This window comes from Lepisma saccharinum, chromosome 10 (assembly GCF_977018435.1).
Source record: "Lepisma saccharinum chromosome 10, izLepSacc3.1, whole genome shotgun sequence".
NCBI lineage: Eukaryota > Metazoa > Arthropoda > Insecta > Zygentoma > Lepismatidae > Lepisma > Lepisma saccharinum.
The window spans coordinates 4,789,506-4,811,266 of NC_139238.1; the positions used below are offsets into that span (position 1 = coordinate 4,789,506).

A 21,761-nucleotide genomic window follows, 5' to 3' on the forward strand; every position below is an offset into this window, starting at 1 on the left:
TTGATGTAAATGAAGTTCTTGATGAGTTTAAGAACATTGTACCTTTTGCCAGACGTCTCTTGTTATAGATGACGTGTATTTTGATGTATTTGTTTGTAACATTTATGAACATTTTGTGTGTGTGTAATTTCTATGCAATTTGATTTTTTCTACTACATATAGCCTATTCAGAAATTTTCAACACTGTCATTTAGTGAATTTATATTCCTTTACAAACATCAGTGCAGTTAAAGAGCCAAGTGATTGTGTTGCAAAATATGCTTTTAAAAAGGTACAAGACCTCATTTTTTTTCTTTGTGCACACCCAAATATAAAGTTCTAGCTACGCCTATGGGTTAGATGCAGGTATTTTTATTCTTGATTGATTTTTAGTTTTTAGTATCATTTTTATGCCAGGATAGTCTAATCACTACCATGAGGATGAGTGATGATATGATAAAATTGATTAAGGGGCACTCACAAATAATATCCATGCCCAGGCTAGGATCCAATCCCAGGATTCCTGGAGTCTTAGCGTACTGTGCTAAGCACTCTACCATGGGGTTGGCACTATTTTTATGCCAAAATTATATTATCAGCATACAATTTGTGCTTTCTTAAAGTTTCATACTCTGTGCATACCATTGTACATATCTTTCTATAAGCAAAGCGACAACGGATATACAGTAAAACCTTGTTAATCTGGATTAATGGGGGGGGGGTTGACCGGTTTAACGAAAGTCCGAAATAACTGAAATAACCTAAAAGAACAGTAGAAAGTGCATTAAAACTATGTTTATTATGATGTATTTAAAGGGCATAGGCCTAAATACACTACGACAGTACAGTACAATGTCTGCGGAAAACAGGATTTCATCAGTGATTGACTGTCTTTTCTTTGGGAAGTTCTCTTGTTGACTTCTAGCCACATTTAAAACCTTGAACTCTGCTTTTATTTTTTATTTTTTGCCTTTGCCTGTCCGGATTAAGCGAAGTTTGGCTTATCGGGGTTCAGATTAAGGAGGTTTTACTGTATGTAGTTAAAAGGAATGTTGAAATATGAGGAATAACTTCATGGTACTAACCTGAGCAAGTTCTTCCGTCCAGACCAAGTAAATATTTATGCTGACAAGTGCACAGCGGACCTGTAATTGTATTAAGACACCTGTGCTGACAGCCTCCATTCCCAACCTGGCAGGTTCTTATGCAGGATTTTAAGTCCGTGGAGTTGAGAAAATAACCTTCCGCACAGGAGCAAATTGGATTTCCATGAACACTTAGTTCACATCTGTGTTGACACTTGTGCCGTGAGCAGAGTGTATTCCCTGAAAGTAAATAAAATATATTAGACATATATTAGGGAGGGAGGGAGGGAGGGAGGACTTCCCAAACAATATAACTGAGGCACCAAACTACAACCAAAGGAAAAAGGGTGTTTCAAAAATGGTGTTATCTTTGTTTTATGATAACCTAATAGTGTTCCAGTATTTGTGATCAGTACCGACTTGTGCCTTTTTTGGGGTGTTTGAAGAAGTTATGGTAAAACGCAAAAGGTTTGAAAAATACGTTCAATTACAATCACACGTGTCGCTTGTACTATCCATTGCATTTATAATGTGAGCTGCAGGCAGTAATGTGCCATAGACTATAAGTTTACGTCTACATGCATTGTCTACACGTAATCTACGTGTAGATTACATTGGGTTGTAGTTTACATAGACTACGTAGACAATCTAAAGTGCATTAAAATTAATTTTCAAGGGTTTCATGAAATGAAAGTGACATTTTTAACTATATTGGTTCCTAACGAAATGAAAAGAACCCTATTTACAACAGAATTTCTCTTCTCTTCTATTATCAACTATGGAAGGAGATAAATGGTATGCAAAAAACAACAACAGATGGCAGTCGTGAGGCAAGAGTGGTCTTTTTCCCATAAAATACTAGAATCCTTCCTATATTACGTTTCTTCCTAGGTGAGAAATTGTTCGAATTTGAAAGAAAGAGTATGAAAAGTTCTCCTCACACATCAGCTGATATACTGATACGCAGTATAATTTTCTTTTAATTCTACGGCGCTCTTTGCTAAGTTATCACCTTTCGCCATGTTGTTTACATAGATTACATAATCTACGTGTATAAAATAGTCTACGTGTAGAATGTAGACTATCGTTGTCTACTTTTCGAGTTTTGAACTTGAGTTACTTATTAATCACTACAGTTTTGTAATATTGTTAATTTCCTCACAAAATTGTGTACAATGGCTCAACAAACGAAATGGATTCAGCATAGAACTTTAATAGGTTTGGGAAAATTGTTTGTTTACCCCCAACCATCTACTGATTTCCTGCCATAAAATTTCCCCACGAACAAAATCGGGCAGGATAGAGAAAAAATAAGAGGATGGATCGTGGCATGGTTGTAAAAATTTGTCCATGTGTAGGTAATCCCTTTTATTTGCAACATGTCAGCTGGTGAAGTAGAAATTAGATTTGGATACAATTTTATTTTTATTTCCTGAAAACATATTCCTTTGAATTAGATTTTCCTCTCCCAGAAACTTACGTTTGCAGATTGTGCTGGATTTTACCATTATGCAAAAAGATCACACTGTGCTAGGTTTAGTTCCATCTTGCTTGGGTTGGCATCACTGATTGAGGAAACTCTCTATGCTTCCTCGCTGGTTGCTTTAAAACCGCAACCTACCCCCTGCCCCTTTTCCACTTCTCACCCGTTTGTAGTGCTCCCAGCGAGGTTCCTCAGGCGGGGTAGCCAAGCCTGTGTGTCCATCGTCTTTGGGTTGCGACTGGAGCGAGCGACAGCAGTCAATTCTTGACAGTAGCTAACCTAATCAATTATATATACACATTCCTCTAATAATTTTAAAACGCGCATTATTATTAAACTCCTAAAAAGTAGAGAACTAGAAGCAAATATAAATGAGCTGTAGGAAGTTCCTCACTTTCTACATGGAGGAATCACCCCTGCTTGTGATGCCAATTGTTAATGTTAGTATTCAATAGGTACGTAATACCCCTATTTCAAACAGGAACTAATCAAGGGACCTAAGGTTCGATATCAGGTGGAGGCACATAATACTTTGGATCACAAAACTGAAGATCCAGTCCCGATTAGCCTTCTGTGCATAAATTGGACTTAAAAAAACTCAAACTCACTCACACAGGAATCTAGCTTGTGATCTTGTAAACTTGTAAATGCAAAAGCATGTCTTCTGGCAACAAGCTATGACAGTTGGGTAGTCACAATGTCACCCACCACCATCAGCCCATTCCCTCCATTGAACCAGATTGGTTAAGTTTTTAATTCCATTTATGCTCCGATAGTCTAAATGGAACTTGACCTACAGTACAAATTGGGATCCAAACCACTATGTAATGTGTCGAACATGGAACCTCTTGATTAGGAGAAAGCAGTGGCGGCGATTAGGAGAGGCAGTTTCCTTCTCCACACTTTTTGCCACTTTTGCCCCCCCTCCCCCCGCCACTATGCTAAATCTTATAAAGTAAACTGTCGTCCCCCCACGCCTTCGTTTTGGAACCCAACCGCCCCACTGGGAGAAAGCATTACCATTACATCATTGGGGAGACCCTCAACTGGATCGGTAAAAGTTGCAATGCTTACACTTTCCAAAGAGAAGACACCATTCTCCATATTTGCACATGTTACAACATGTACAATCATGGACAATTCTGGGTTGTAGGCAGTGATGTGCGTCTACGCGTAAACAACGATAGTCTACATTCTACACGTAGACTATTTTATACACGTAGATTACGTAATCTATGTAAACAATATGGCGAAAGGTGATAACTTAGCAAAGGGCGCCATGGAATTAAAAGAAAATTATACTGTGTATCAGTTGCTGATGTCTGAGGAGAACTTTTCATACTCTTTCTTCCAAATTCGAACAATTTCTCACCTAGGAAGAAACGTAATATAGGAAGGATTCTAGTATTTTATGGGAAAAAGACCACTCTTGCCTCACGACTGCCATCTGTTGTTTTTTGCATACCATTTATCTCCTTCCATAGTTGATAATAGAAGAGAAGAGAAATTATGTTGTAAATAGGATTCTTTTCATTTCGTTAGGAACCAATACAGTTGAAAATGTCACTTTCTTTTCATGAAACCCTTGAAAATTAATTTTAATGCACTTTAGATTGTCCACGTAGTCTATGTAAACTACAACCAATGTAATCTACGCGTAGATTACGTGTAGACAACGCATGTAGACGTAAACTTATAGTCTACGGCACATCACTGGTTGTAGGATTGTTACAACCCAGAAGTGTCCATGATTGTTCTGACTCCTATCCAGTGATCAGAACGCTACATTTTAAAAGTAGCTTCGCTACAGCTACAGCTACTCTTCCAAAATGTAGCTTCGCTACAGCTACAACTACATTTACCAAAAAGTAGCTCGCTACGCTACTCCTGTTCACTACTCGCTACTTCGCTACTTTTTGCGCTACTTCTGCATAAAAAAATGAAAACAACCATATGGGTATTAAAAAAATCCCCTACTATATACTGGTAAATAGATTCTGTTATTTATTATCATGATTCCAGTCATTCGATAATTTTGATAGCAGTGTTACTTCAGTTACTTATTTTTACTATAGTTTTTGAGAATACCATACCAATGCAAGTGGCATATCAATTCAAATTTGATATATGAATATTGCAATTAGGGTGTTACCCAAATTAATGATTACAACTATACACAAATAAAATTTGGTAGGATTACGTATTTATGTTCACATCAACATATTTTTCTTTAGAATAAATATTTCATTTTTTATAGACTGATATGAAGTCAGCATTTTGAATGAAAAGTACCTGGAGCCCTTTGACTACAAAAGGGTCCCAGGTTCGATACCCAGCGGAGGCACATGGTGGTTAGGATCCAGTCTCGATCAGCTTATCTATGCATAAAATGGACTCAAAACGAAAACTAGGAAAAACGCCAAGTTGGGAGGATGAGATTCTCCATTCCCCACACTGCTCATCATTCATCATTCTTCCTCGTTCTCACAATTAGCCGAAAGTGGCAGAAAGCGACTATAGATAAGAGAATAATTAAATAAACCATTCATCCTTCATTGTCATAATTGAGAGAAGTGGAAGAATAGGTGAGGAGGTAAACCGAAGAGGATAAATGGATGGTGGACTATATCAAAGCGTTCGAAGATTAATATGGAACAGGGATGTACCTATGAAATGCAAGAAGGTAATATATAACACATACTATGTGTCAATAATTACATATGGAGCAGAGACTTGGACAATGCCGTAGAGAGACAAAGAAAAGATGCAGGCAGTGAAGATTAAATTTTTAAGGAGTTTTTTGAGGAAGACTAGAAGGAATAGAATAAGGAATGAGGAGATCCGACAGACAGTGGGTGAGGTGAAGCTTCATGACAGGATAGATCAGGCACAGATAAGGTGGTTCGGACACATGAAGAGGATGGATGCAGAAAGACTTCCAGTAAGAGCTTACAATGCACAAAGAGTGGGAATAAGGCCAAGGGGGAGACCAAGATGTCAGTGGAAAGAGCAGATAGTGGAGAGTGTTAGGAGAAGAGGACAAGATTGGAACACTGTGGAAAGAGAGGAGTGGTGGGAGACCAGAAAAATGGAGAGGCTTGACTTCTATGCCGACCCAGCCAGAGGCAGGAAACGGCGAAGGATGATGATGTCATGATTAGCAAAAGTTACAGAAAAGTGACGCAAAAGTGGGAGAAATATATAAATTTGACAACTATGTATATTAACTAAAGAAAGACCTCCCCGATGGAGCAGTGGAAGCGTCATCGCCTTGTATTCAAGGGGTCCTGGGTTCGATACCCGGTGGAGGCACATAGTGGTTCGGATCCCACTTTAAACTGTAGGTCCAGTCCGATTAACCTTACCGTGCATAAAGTGGACTTAAAACACCAAATCAATCAATCAATCAATTAACTAAAGAAAATTGTTGTTTCTGCAGGAAACATACATTTTTTTGCAATATGATAAAATGATTGAGGAAACTGTCGTGTAAACCTGAGTGTTCTAAACGTATTGTAATTTTAAAATTTGTGAACAAATACTATCGCGAAAATAATTGTAATTCCAGAAACTCTTATCATTCTTGTAACAATAATTTATTGCTGGCGAGATCCTATATATTGACGATGATCAATGCTGTTAACGTACTGAGCCATTTATTGCTGGCACTATTCCCTTGTCAGTGCAGTGGAAAATCCATCGCTCGTTTCTGCACTGCAAGTTGCGTCTTACACAGCAATTAATGACATTTTGGTGTCTCTTACACCATGGATATCCACAGGATTTGTTCCGGGGGTGACGCAAACGAGGCACTTTTTTCCAGTGCTGCAGCAAACGAGGCATGTTTCTCCCCAAAATAGCGATGCAGCTAAAAACGTAGCTGTTAGCAGGAATATATTCATATATGTCAGTTAGTTATCTGGATATCTGAATTATTCAGATACTAATTAAATAAATTACGCAGATATCTATAATCTACAGTCTAGATAATCTGTATCTCCTGTCTTTATGAACCTCCTGCAAAATTAAGGGTTATTGTCGATTTTTTCTGACGCTGTTGTCACATTCAAAATTCATCTCAAAATGCTGAGAAAAAATGTAGCTGTAGCGAAATCTTCGCTACAACTACAGGAATTTTGTAGCTTCGCTACCGCTACAACTACAATTTTCAAAATGTAGCGTCGCTACAGCTACAGCTACAAATATTGTAGCTAGCTACAGTAGCGACGCTACAAGTAGCTCGCTACTTCTGACCACTGCTCCTATCAACCCCTTTAAACATTGTCCATCATTATGGACGTTGTCCAATGACATGAATATGACATATTTTTTTCTTTCTTGTTCAAGTCTCTTGAATCGTGTACGATATGCATAGGCTTCTGCCCAAGGTGGATTTCTCAGCTAGAAATTTGAACAAATATCATACGACATTAAATATTACACAGGCTTCATATAAATGAAACCTAATTTTACACAAAGACAAAGCAAACAATACAGAATTTCATTATAAACTCGATTTGAGCGAAAAGCAGAATTAGGAATGGCTGCCAAAGCTTCGGAAACCAGTTATCTGCAAAGACCAGCTTGGCGACTTCATTAAAATTAAAAATAGCAATTTACTTGCATGACTATGCTCTTTTATTCTAGTGCAATGCCAACACTCACTCACCTATGCAACTTTTCCTGTCCAGTCCAAGGCTGTAGCCATCCCTGCACCTGCATTCGTAGCTGCCCATTGTGTTGACACAGCCATGTTGGCATCCGTGATTGAATTTGCATTCGTCGACGTCTAGACAATTGTGCATGTCGCTGGGATCCATGATAAATCCTGGCAAGCAGCTGCATGTGTAGGAGCCTGGGATGTTTTCACAGACATGTACGCAACCCCCATTCCTCATTCTGCATTCGTTAATATCTAGGAAATAAATGAATAAGTATATTAAAAGTAAACTTACTGATATGACATAGATATACACGTATACGTGTTGATTTTGCTCTTCAAGTAAGAACCCAACGCAAAATTTCAAACCAGTGAAAACTTTCACCAAACTACAATATACTGCGTGAAATTGTTCATTAACTGGTGTGTGGTGTTTGAAAATGTTTCAGTAACTTCTTTCGAAGTATTGGTATCAAATTATTTGCACAACAAAGGCTAAAATATTGAATCATAAGTCGGATTTCCCATAACCCCCACTACTACCCTGGAAATAAGATTATCAAATCAAATCTTAAATTAAGTTATAAAAACTATACTAATAAATGTCTCGAAGAACCCAGGAAACAAAAATATCTGTTCGAAGTTTCCGGTACCCCGGTGTGCAATGCCGACATTATATGGCATTTAACTTCGCAATACCTATGGACTCGCACAACACTATATCTTTGTAACCTTCGTCCTTCGGAGTCAGAGCTCGTATACTGATCTTGATCTTGCGTAACAAGGCAGGATAATCTATTTTATGTCATCTGTCACTGATATCCATGTGCAAAGGTAACACAAACAAGTTCTAATTTCTGGCATAATGAATGATATTCAGCGAACAACTCCCCCCCCCCACAATTCATTACGCTAAATCACGCTCCGCAGCCATATTTCGGATCAGATCCTGCGTGGAAAACATTTGCAAAAAACAAATGCTAAGGCCTAGGGCCGCGTTTGCACCGAATGTTACCAACAAATGAGGAGTTGCGGATACGAAGGGCTAACTCAACAAACTCACATTGTGAGGGAAATGCGTTTCAAGTTGTCAGGGACAGTGTGAACTCCACAAAAACTTGGTAAGAGTAGATCGGAAAGTTCCCTGCGTGATTTCCAAAGCTTTTGGTTGAGTTTGTCCCGTGCCTCACAACTTGAAACACATTTTCCTCAAAATGTACTTTTGTTGAGTTCGCCCTTCGTATCCGCAACGCCTCAAATGTTATCAACTTTTTGTTACCAACACGGTTAGCAACAGAACTTGTCAACAAATGTTAGTAACCAGAACACTAGTTTGATTATATTTTTGTTAATAACTTTTGTTAAAATTTTGGCTGCAAGATGTTGAGTGTGGAGGAACTTGTACTCGCTGCGGCAGCATGTGTCATTTTGGCGCAAAAGAGAAGACCAAGAGCTAATTATAGCGGAAGTGTCCTGTTGGCTTTTGTCTTTAAATTGTGGACAAGTTTGGTCCCAAAGGACATGCTTCTCGCGGAACAATTTACTTCTGATATTTAATTAAATTAAATGAAGTGCAAATAAGTTTAATTTTGCTGTCATTTTAAGAATGAAACTTTCTGTGGTTCCTCGTCCTCTTCAGTTGAAACCTTCACACAAGCTTGAAGCGTACCTATTTCTTAATTTAGCAGTTATCAAAACGGACGATAATTTAAATTCTTTCATTATTTCGACTTTTAATTACAAAGGGAAGGGGGTGAATTACTACGAAAAAAAACGCCAGAAAAATACGTTCTATGTTAAATTAAAGTTATTGAAAGAAAGCCAAGTGAACATAGTTGTCAAAATTCTTAGCTTTTGTCCGAATGCCTGGTTACTGAAATTTTCGGAGGGACTTTATAATTTTCAGGGGGAGATTTCCCCCGGGCCGCCCCAAGAATTCATCACTCAGCTCAGTACTCAACGAGTCCGGTCACCGAAAGGCTACTTCGAAACTGAAAACAAAAGAAGGGCGGGAAATTTCCTTTGCCTCAACCTTAGCTCAACAAACCACAATCTTCTCTAGCTTCAAGGCTAGCCCGAACCACATGTATCCATTTGCACAAACTTGGTAAAGAACAATCCCAAACGACGTCGATCTTTAATGAATAATTTACAAAGCGTTGAGCTCTTTTGTGCGAAAGGTAGAAGTGCAACTTACGACGCGCATTAGAAACACTCCTCACGTAGATGTCTCTGTTGTTCTTCTTGGTGACTCTTTTGTTTCTCGTCGCACTAACTCTTAAACGTCGACGTATTTGGAGATCAATGGGTCCGAAGAATTTATTTATATCATGCACAGACATACAACAGGAGAGGGCTGTTTCAGATTATTGCCAAGAGTAGAGTTGCAGTTTGCCAATTGTTAAATCCCGCGTTCCTCATTTAATCCAAGTTTAAAGCATCGTATCAGGCCCGTACCCAAGGGGGGGGGGGCAGGGGGCCATGGCCCCCTTCGAGACACGAAAAAATTTAATTTGAACGTATAAAAACCTACAAAAATTACGTTGATGTTTTTATCAAATTTTACATGAATTTCGATTTTGTCTTTGCACAAATGAATAGGTTGTTTCTGGGCAGAGGCAGGCTCTAGTAGTCTGAAGTCTACGAGCCGTTGATAATATCATTTTCTATCCCACATGTATGCATCCCCATTTAATAGTTTTTTGGTTGCCACTGGCATTTATTTTTACTGTCGAATAAGATTCTAAAATCGAAAATTCGCTATAGAAACAATATTATGCCAGCAGACACACTGCCAGGGTGAAGTCACTTAGCCGTTCCCTTCAGATAATTTATTTACAGGGTTCGCACTGACTCCAAAGTCCTGGACAACTGGAGGAGTCAGGAAAACGACGCTAAGACTGAGGTCATTGGAAACATATTATTTTTAAAAAAAGCTTTCAGAGCCTGGAAAAGTCAGAATTTGTAACCGGAAACACGTTTCGTATCTTCACAACAATCTTCCTTTTTAAGTAATATTGCTTATAAAAAGGTTCTTTCATTTATTTTCAAAAATGTTCAACAAACGTGAATCATTTGATTAACTTACAAAGTTGAAGTGTAACTCTTATTTTTAGCATGTTAAATCATTACACAGTTATGTAAAATACCTGGAAAAGTCGGGGACTTTGTACAATGGGTGTGAACCCTCATCTATCAATCCCACACACATGTTGCTTTTTGTAGGCTATTTGAATTGTTTGCATTACGCATACATGTAGTCTACCCGTATCATACATTTTTTTTTTCACTCTGGTAGAAACAAATGTCAGTGTCAACTGCAAATATTTGCCACGTTGTTGCATACATATAGGTCAGAAAATGCTGTTCTTCAACGTTTCGTAACAAAATGAGCAAATTTCTCTGCCCACCCTCTCCTATACACCCCCTCCCACACACACACACACACACACACACAGGGTGCGAAATCCCGGGGGGACGGGGGGAATTCCCCCTGCCAACAATCTTGGCCTGAAATTTCCCCCCACCAAATTCTTCCGGGGGTGAGAGTTTTTCTTTTAACAACAAACATAAACAATTAGTTTGGGATTCGAATATACTTGACTGCAATAGTATCGAAAACATACAAAAAAAAAGAACAACAAAGAACCTCATATCTTAGGGCACTGAACCCAGCAATCCCAAGAACACAGAAATTAGACAGACTTGTTACTTCTTATCCATTTCTCATCGCCTTTCGTTAGCAACCACGAAGTATATAAATATATTAATAAAACACGTAATAGCATTTATATGTTATATATTTATACAGGATGTGACTAAGAAAAGTAAGCACTGCGAGCGAAGTGAGCAAGAAAATTTTACGAAATGTATTTTTAATTTGCATAAAGTGTAGGGACGCGATCGCCCCTCTGTGCCTCGGCCGTAAATGTTTGGCACCCCGTTGCCCCCCAGAATCGATTTCCGGCCAAGGTTTGGGGGCAATGCCCCCTGTGGTTACGCTACTGAGAGACAGAGATAGGAAAGAGAAGGGAAATATAAATGTGAGACAAACAGAAATAAAGAAGCAATTTAAACAAACGCACAGACAGAGAGAAAAGAGAAAGAAATAGGGAAGCGAGAGAAAGTAAGGAATAGAGAAGCCAGTGAGAAAGAGATAGCGAGAGAGAGAAATATAGATGTGATAGAGAAAGAAGAAATATAGAAAAGCGAGAGAGAGAGACAAAGAAATAAAATATAAAGTTAAAAGAAAAACAGGCAGACAGAGAGAAATAGTAGAAGATCGATAAAGATAAAGAATAAAGAAAGAGAAAATGGAAGAGGAAAACTTGGAAAAAGAAATAGTCATGAAGAAAGTAAGTAAAAACGAACGAGGAGAACTAGAAACTAGAAAGAAGATGCAAGGAAAGAAATGAGTTACAAGCACAACGGAAGGAGGAAAGAGAATTAGGCAATTTTTCCTTATTCCAAGGGGGGTTAAGCGACTCCCTCTTTGACTCCTCCTACGGACGCCCATGAGTTCTTATTATAAACACGGTAATAAGTTGAAGAGTGCAGAAACCTTTTTTCCCAGAACAAAAGCACTGATTATAGTTATTATTAGTTTAATTATAAACAGTACATTCATTTCGTCACACATATCTTTCCCAGTCCCATTTTGCAACACATGGACACTTTTCGTTCTCCTGTTTTTACAGGATGCAATTACCAATCTGTGATAACATTCATGGTATCAATAATCATTAGTTTATTTTTATTGCCTGGAGGATAGTTATACTTCAGCCAAGTTAGAGTAAAGGAAACATGCTCATATTCGCAGTGTAGAAAGAATATTTGGCCGAAATGCCACAGTAATAACAAATCCAAATTAAACACATAAGTTGTAATCATTGCATTTCGTTTAGGAACTTACCTGTACACATTCGCCCGTCGCCTTCCCAACCCTTCTTACAGAGACATCTGTAGGACTTTCTCGTAGGCTTACACACTGCGTTCGGATCACAGTCATTCTGGCCTGCCAGGCATTGGTCTGCAAGAACAAATATCTTGTATTATTTCGTTATACACACTTGGCCTACAACTTGGAAGGAATCTTTGGCTAATTCAATAAAGAACACGTGAAGTATCTGAGGAGTTTTCAACTTCAGAACAGCTCTTTCTTATGAATATATATATATACACACTACTAAATGCTGTAGATAACGGAGATACTTTGTTATGCATGTGCTTCATTCCTCAAGCATGCTTGTGCTACGTGGTTGCATACATTCAAGATGAAATTAAGTTTTTCCAGCGTTCGTAACAGGCCCGTACCCAGATTTGACGGGGGGGGGGAGATCCGAAAATGCGAAAGAAAGAGAAAATGCATTGGATTGGTTTGAGTTTATTCTACGTCGTTTTACTGACATTCTTGGCTAATCGCGACGATGAGGATGAGTGATAAGGTAGAAATTGATGAAGGTACATTCACAAAGAACACCCAGGCCAGGATTCGAACCCTGCACCCATGGCGTCGTCCGCCACAGTGGTCGACGAAATGCTGTTGGAGTGCTAGATGTAACCACTAATGTTATTTCAGATGGAACTAAGCGTACACCCAACTGCATATGTAATAGTAGGTGCATGGTCGTATATAAGGGGAGGGTTTAACGGGTCCAAACCCCTCCCATTGCTTTAATAAACATTTTGCATGAATCGAATAATCGCATCAACAGTTGATCAAATCATTGTAAAATCTGAAATTATTTCGAAAATATAACTTACAATTAATGGTGTACAATCATTTTATTGAATTCATATCTTCAGAATAACTTTAACAGTATTCATTGCATTCAAAATAAACTGTAAAATTACAAAAATTTCGAAAATCTATTCAAAACGCACATACATATTTTGATATCTAATTTGATAATTTTGCAAATAAAAATCTCAATGTACATAATGAAAAATATTGTAATTGTTAATATAATTAGTGCACGTCTATATGTACAGTGAGATGTTTAGAAATATTCATTGAAAAATGTTTAAATTCAATAATAATGTAATTATTACTATTAGTGAATAACATCCATGATCAATAGTTATTAGTTGTAATACACTATCCTCGGACTATTGACAGCTGAATCCTTCCCATTATTTTGCTATAAATACGGCCTTAAGTAGGTGATTTGTCCATTACTATGTCAACATCTGCTTCGTATCAACAAAATTCCAACCCGTAAAACAACACAAGATGTAGAGCAACATAAGAATGACAATAATTATGGACAATTAATAATAGCAATACACCCCCACAATGTTATGATAATACCAATACATCCCCCTCCCACACACACAATGGTTATGAAACTAAAAAATATTCAATGCAATACTGTACAGTTTAAAGTGGGATGCAAACCACTATGCGTCTCCAACCGGTATCGAACCCGGGACCCCTTTGATTACTTCACTTTATAGTGGATGTTTCCTAATCTTCAGTGCCTATATCGTAATATTTAGTCACAGTAGTTTCCTGCTTTTAATGCCAATTTACCTTCTATCGTGTGTGTCGGAAGAGGGGAGGGGATCTGACGGGTCCGTTGACCCTCCCTGGAAATTCACATAGTTAATTTCAAGTTACAAATAAGCAAAAATATTGTTATTTTTATTGTTAAGTAACCACAGTAAAGACTTCATTAAATCGAAAAAAAATGAGCGTAAAATACAGGAAGCAGGCACGGAGGAATTTATGGGGGTCCAGGGGGGTTCGGAACCCCCCTCCGAAAGACTAAGAAATAAAATTAAATAATGAAATAATAAAATAACTAAAAAGTAAATAATGACAATAATAAAATAACTAAAATTGAATAATGAAAATATACTTGTTTAATCTGGGTTATTTATTTTTACCGAACTAATTGGAAGGCAAGGATTATATTGGTATATATATATATATATATATATATATATATATATATAAAGATTTATGTAAGATCTTTTACTCCTTATAATAACATGCATAAAATATTACCAGGAACTTTACTTTTCGTCAACTGGATTTAATATCCTTTTTTGATATTCAATAAATATTCAATTCTTTATCCATTTAACATTAACTTCCTTGCCAGGGCAGTTGTTATTTTTTGTTTCTTTTACACATTTTGTCGACCTCACCTATACGTAAGCTAGATAATGAATACCATCTTTTTACCTATTCAGGTAAACAATGATATTAATTGACTTGAATATTTTAATTAATACTATTTCAAATTAACATAATATAATTATAATTATTTAAATTTAAATATTATTATTATTTTATGACACTTGGTTCGGACCACCCCAGAAATATATTTCTAAATACGTGTCTGGAAACATGTGACATTTTCATATTCTACCATTTAATTCAAAGAATAAATGCTTCCACAGTTTCCAAAATTAAAAAAAATATAGTTCTATGCGAGATGTCACACAACATAAGCTTCATGAGTATCACCCAAACTTTTCCAACCATATCTTCAACAAGGTGTGTAAAAGTTAACGAAATACAATAACTATGGATTTCTGTGCACTAACCGTTTGAAATGTTAAAAAAATAATGGAAAACATTGTGCTGGATATTCATTCATCTGGTGCATCGTGTAGCAAAATCTTCCCATGTAATTTGGAATGAAATTGGTTTATTTTTATTAGTTTATAATAGTTATTATTGCATAATAACAATCAACCCGTGGTAATAATTATTGTTGTCATTCTTTCTACCAACTAAGTTTTATCAAGGGCCTTTCTGTCGACGCCCGTGTCAGTAATCCCTGTTTTCAGTGACTCTTTGATCATTTTTACCATTAATAATGACAACCAGTTCCGGCGATTGGGGGGGGGGCTACCTTTGCCCCTACACTATATGCTAAACCTTATCTATCAAGGCAAGGGTCCCGGGTTCGAATCCCGGTCGGGCTTGGTTGTTTGTGAATGTCCATTCATCAATTTCATCATTTCATCACTCATCCCCATCTTCGCAAATTAGCCAAGAGGCACAAAACGCGAAGTAAAATAAACTAAATCAATCAATCAATTATCTATCAAGGGAAAGTAAACGGTAACAGTTAGTTATATCGGAGACACATTTCTTTATTTTTACACAAGAAATGAGTTTCTCTAAGGTTTCCAATGTCCGTCGAGGTATTTTCTTTCATCGTGGAATCTATTTGACCGGGAAATCATGTATTTTGCAAGAGAAATTGCAAATTGCTTTCCTACGTGAACTGGATGCAACATACGTTTGATGACGGACCCCCTGTCAGTGTTTCCAACCCCTTCTTTTTAACTATGCTTGTCTAACCTAACCAAACCTAACCTTATCGGAAATGGTTCGTGGGGCTATCCGTCAGCTACCCGTGCATAATGTGCAATTTGCACACGTGACGAACACGATAGTAGGTTTTTTTCTGTGAATAAGGTTGGAAACACTGCATACCGACAACGGTAGTCAACGTGTGCCCGCCATATTGTGTGTTAGGGAAGCAAAAAAAGGAGTAACAATGTGAAAAAGTGTGTTTGTTTTCGTGTAAAAAGCATAATGGCACCTTGAAGTATGTTCCGCAATACACAATTCGTAAGTACGAAGCATGAGGAACCCAAAACATCCGATTTTAATGTGTCTCCGATATAACGAACCGTTACCAAGTAAACTGTCCTTGCCCCCAGTTTTGGAACCGAATCGCCGCCACTGATGACAACTGTGAAAGTGTTCAAGACTTACCAGCGTTATTCCTCCTAAAATCGTCACTTCGAGTCCTGGCCAGACCCGGAGACGTGACCAACGCTAGGAGATGCACCAATAGTATGACGATGACAGCAAAACATTTCGAGACGCCGTACAGATTCCTGTCATGTCCACGTGCACCGGTAACGACGAACGCATCACTCGACTTAACGAGATCCATGAAGGGCCGAACCACGACATGTGCGGAAGGATTGCCTCTCTCGCTCACACACACACTCACGCGCGCACACACCTGTCTTCGTCGGAAACTTACGCCAAAGTAGGCGGCGTGTTATCACGATCCCACCGATGAATTCATTTATTGTTGCACTCCCGTGCTGGACGGATTGCTGCCTCGCACATGGAGGCCAGAACTGGCTTTACTGCTTGCCTACCTTCTGGCCAACCCCAAGCAACTCTTTTCCCCCCTCCTCACCAAACTAATGCCACTGGCGGGGGAAAAAAAAAGAAGTTTTGATGCTTACGGCCGTGGGTGCAATGCAAAAATGCACGCACTAGCACGTAAGAGCTTGTTTCTTTATTAACCCGACGGTTGGTCACGGTGGATGTTAAGGTTTGGCCAACTTGTAGCGGTGATGTACCGTAACGGGCATAAGAAGTGTCACGTTGAAGCACCAATCATGGATCAGCAGTCTCGCATGCGCCCATGGCCTTCGTTAAATGTTCTATCAAGGCGCACTAAAAATTGAACGTATGTAATTCCAGAGGTGTCCGATTCGGACACTTTTACTAAGCTCAGTGGCTTGGTCAGAAATTTTGAAAGTTAGTCTTAGCAAGTACACCCAACGGCAAATGAAATAATAGGGGAATTCCCCATCACCATTTTCATTCCGTCATTTTTCCTCAACCAACGGCAAAGGAAATAATAGGCGAATTGCCCATCACCATTTTCATTCCGTCATTTTACTTCAATGTGATGATCTTGAACTGAAATTGAGATGTCAACGAACAGAGCAATATCTACAGAATCCCATACCTTAAAACAACACAGGACGCAAAATAAAAGAATGAAAATAGCTATTGACAATTTACCCACTATTATATTTGCCGTTGACTGTACCTGATCAAATCATGGATAAAAAAATAGACGCGCTCCGACACCAGAGATACAGGATTCGAGTCTGCAAAGATATCCCATCATATTCATTTACATATTTTCGTTCTACTTTTATCATGAAACTTGTCTATTACAGACTGAAAGGTTGGGCCAAAAGGTAGATTAACCTGATTTTGGCTGGACCATGAGCCACTGGCCAACCCTTACGTAAAATTAAACGTTCTTGAAAAAATTAAACAACGCCATAAGATCACATATCAGTTGATCCTTGTGACACTTCATTTATAAAATAACAATTTGTTACAAGATACAACATGAAGAGTGGGATGCATCTCTTATTTCCAAACAAATTATCATCACCACGATTATTCTGTTTGTTTTATGCAATGAGAACTTCAATAATTTAAAGAAAACGCCAAACAAGTTGCCGAGAACCTTTTCATCACCAAACGTAAAAATATATTCCTTCAAAACCCGCAAGATGCAAGAGAAAAATTCATGAAAATAGTCATGGACAATTTGCTAGGTAATACTTGTGCTCTATCCTGTACGACATTGCTCCTCAAAATCATATCAACAAAGTCACAGAATATAAACCTCTTTATTGAAAGCTCGCCTCGCTTCCTAGGACATTTAGCCATCTCTTAATCCTGACACCTTATCCTCTCCCTTCCCCCCTTCCTCTTGAATCACTCTCGACATTGCAATTAGCTAAAATAGTAAGAAAGGCGATTTCAAAACATGAAAAATGCAATAATATATGTATCACTAAGCCGGCAGACAATTTGAAACGAAATTAGAAACAGTAGTGACGAACTGACAAGAAAAGAATATACTTTACGCTGGGAGCACGAGGGGCCTTTCCTCACAAAATGTTCCAACCATTCGCCCGAACCATGTGACGCAACACCAGCTGTTTTTAATTGAAATTCTCATCCATGAAAAAAAAATCCAATATCAAATTCACGCCTCCAGCTGTAGTTAACACTTGAAGCTGGTGCGTCTTGACAAGTGAGCCCCGCCCTAAGTTTAAGGCATGAGGAAACGCCTCTCATGCAATTCTAAGTGTGAAGCTTGTTAGACACGTCGTACGGCTCGTTGAAAAACCTTATTCTTCCGACACTGCTGCCATCTCTGGAGTGCTGAGAAAGTTTAGTGCTACAATCGCCACATACATTGAGGTTGAGGTATAGGTCCCGGATTTTCAGGAGATTTCTGAGTCCCGAAGTTCCTACATCCGGACGAATGTGTGTCTCGGTTTCCCAAGAAAATGAAGAAATGTTAGAAAACTGTACTATTATTTTTTTATTTATTTAAATGCCAAACAAGAAATTTAAGTCCAGCGCAGATATTTCTGCCGTGCGATGCGCGAAACAACTAAAGAAGCAGTGTTGCTAATGGAGCAGATAGAAAAATCGCTGCTGTGCGCCGATGCACAGCTGTTACGTACAACAATAAAATTAGAGAATTCAGGTCTATCTAACGTTGAGTTTTAAACGTCATGCATTATACCAGGACTAGGATTAATATGTACTAACAAGTGGCTTTGTATGTAGCTACATACATATGGACTAAAAATTCGCAAAATATGAACTAACACATAAGTAAAATTACCAAATATGCTGCAAAGAAGACTTCTTCATACGATTCCTTATTTGAGTGATTTCAAACAAAATAAAAATATATATATATTATTTTTCATTGTATTAATGCACTGGTGGCGTTCTAACTTTTCACTCCCAAAACCCGTATACACTGGTATGGAACTGCAATGGCAGATAATAAATAACATGCAAACGTGTTAAACCGCTACAATTGCACCATAACACTCCTCCTGAAGCAGTATTATTATTTCCTCTCTGAGATCGGCGACAGTCGGTTGCCTTTGTTGTACATTTACAAAGGATGCCGGCTTCCACAACAATAACAAGTACATATACTGCCACTAGACGATAAGCTGCGCGGCCTTCATGAACGCGTGCACGTTGCTTAGAATTTCCCGAGCTTGGCTATGCAAGGTTTTTGATTTCAACTTCGACAGAACTGGAGGCATTATGGAATTTAACGTTCATTAGCAAACACACACTTTTACATACACACACGCAATACACGCACACAACGTCAAACCGGTCAAATACTTAGTATAAAATAAAAATATGGTGCTTCCAATCCAACAAAACTCACCGCCACTTTACCTGCCTTTCGTGCTTCATTATTACAGTTGGCAACACTAGTTACTAGCTAGCCAATGAACATGCACTGCATAATAGAAGCAAGCACTACGCCGTGCTATATTGCCACATTTCCGTCCCTGCCGAAAGGTGGGAACCGCGAGCTGGAGCGCTATTCAATTGTTTTCAATGATGTTTGCGCGAGTGTGTCCAGGAATGGAATGACAATATGGCAACAATAGCGAAGGTTTTCGAGCAGTGTAGAACACATGATGCTAAGAGAGAGGGAGACGAAACGAAAATTCGTTTCTACGCAACGGCAAATTTACGTGTGTGGCACTCTACACATGCTTGATCTCTTATATCTTGTTTGCCCCCTCTATCTGTTCCCATGTTACCTGGCTTACCGCCGGTAAAACAACTTCTTTCAAATATATAGAAATTGCGGGAAAATTTGAAGTTATTGGACTTTGGGTTTGGTTTTATTATTTGCATGCATGCATGGGTGTTTTATTTCTATTATATCTAATTAATATACAGGGTGGCTCAAAAGTCAGTTTCTCCTAGGAGAGAACAAAATTATGAAACTTGTAGTATATGTGAAAATGAAGGATAATTCAGCAGTCTCTTACACAGATAACGTTAATGCTTAACACCGTTTGTCCGGTGGAACTATTAACAACATTTTACATTTAATTCTTAGCCTACATCGCCACAGGGTCAAGCTGCATATGTTCTCTCGGGGGAACTAACTTTTGGGCCACCCTGTATAATGAATATACGTCATTAAATAAAAATTGTTGCGGTAAACCCGGTCAATTTTTCAGAATACGCCACTGCAATACATTCTACATATTATATATGTATACATACACACACACACGCACACCAGTGTTTGAAAGTAACTACTCGTAGTTACAATTACAAGTAACAATTACTTTTGAGGAATTCTAACTAACACCAGCTACTTTTAAAAGTAAGTAGCTGGCTACTATTTTACAATACAAGCAGTGGCGTGCCAAGGATTTTCGAAAGGGGGGATTATGTATACTTCTTTTAGTAGGCAGTCCTAACTTTAGAACTTTTCCTGCTTTTGGCATTCTTCTTGGAGGAGGAATACGGGGCCAAAGGGAAGGGGTTATGACTCCCACCAACCCCCTTGTGCACGTCACTGAATAGACCGTTACTGTTGCAGTTACTTCACGACACTTGTTAACCTGATTAAGCTTTATTTCGTCTCAGCTGACCACCGTGGTGGAGTGGTTAACCTAACGCGCTACGAAGCTAAGGGTTCCGTGATCGAATCTCAGTCCGGAAATGGGTGTTGTTTTGCGAGTGTCCATCAATTTTATCATATCATGACTCATCCTCATCTTCGCGATTAGCCAAAAGTGGTGGAAAAGCGAAGTAAAATAAACCAATCAATCAACCTTATTCCCTTTCAGGTGATTTACTTCTCTCCTTGTCTGTATTCTAGAGGCGACCACGAACGCATCACTTGAGTCAATGTATTTTCGCTTCCATTGTCGACAACGAAAGAAACAGTCATTCGCAAATGTCTGAAGACCTGTCTGCCCTTCGACGATAAAACGCGATTAGTGGAAACGATTTTTCAAATAATTTATCTTCCCTCTTGCGAAAGAAGTACATCACACAACCTACATTTAATATAACATTAAAGTATTGCAGCAATTACTTTCTAGATTCTTGATGACATTCTGCAACTCGCTGATGACACTCGTCAGACAATTTTCTCTTCATTCTTATGCACCGAAAGTTAAATCGCACTTTCATTACATTCTTCTTTTTTGTATCATTAATACTGAAAATTTCTTGCACAGGCTATACACGTTTTTACTTTTAATGCCATTTCGTCCTCATGACGTCATCATGAGCGATTACACTTAACTCAGCTTTGACAATATTTACAAATCCAATAATATATACCAACGCACGATGCACTGTTAATCAAGGTTATTAGATAACGAAAATACAAAAGTTAACTTATTAAACTTTCACATGTTGACATTTTCAAATACCATTAATTTGGAAGCATCTTTTTTTTAAATCCTGAACCCAACCCCATACTTTTTAGTACCGGAAAACTAAACAGTGTCGAGAAGTGAATTATTTATTTTCACTTACCTATACTGTTAAAAAATGAAGTTGAGGAATTGTAATATTTTCAATATTCAGCATAAGGAGGATTTGAGAAACTACGTTACAAATGTTGTATGGACGCCGTTGTAATCGGGGAGAAAACCGTTCGAGGCTTTGTACTGGACGACAATTAAACTGGGGAATGATATTAAAACGTGGTATTCGGAATGATATGAGCTTCTTTCTATATAAAATCTAGTACAATACGTGAGTTCGTAAATGTGTTACTTACATTTGAATTTTTAAAAATATACGAGGTGTGTCCACAAAGGAAGAACCTACTATTCCTGGGATAATATTTTTTATCAGAACAGGCATTGCGTGAATTACTTTCTACAGTTTCCTTATTTATCGTAATGAGATATACATTTCTGTATACCCTTCTCGTATAACGATGCAGGC

General features: G+C 38.2%; 1 protein-coding gene across 2 annotated transcripts in view; it reads right to left on the reverse strand.

Moving 5' to 3' along the window:
- LOC145993736 (signal peptide, CUB and EGF-like domain-containing protein 3) overlaps positions 1-21,761 on the reverse strand; it is a 143,043-nt gene that overhangs the window by 55,074 nt on the left and 66,208 nt on the right. Inside the window, exons 1-4 of one of the 2 annotated variants that reach the window (XM_083129483.1) lie at positions 15,948-16,329; positions 12,120-12,236; positions 7,217-7,462; positions 1,065-1,304 (exon numbers count right to left, since the gene is read on the reverse strand). In XM_083129483.1, the coding sequence (XP_082985609.1) occupies positions 1,065-1,304; positions 7,217-7,462; positions 12,120-12,236; positions 15,948-16,131 (787 nt within the window). In that variant the 5' untranslated portion in view covers positions 16,132-16,329. Of the gene's footprint in view, positions 1-1,064; positions 1,305-7,216; positions 7,463-12,119; positions 12,237-15,947; positions 16,330-21,761 lie in introns of those variants that run through there. The other variant, XM_083129482.1, reaches the window with a different exon arrangement.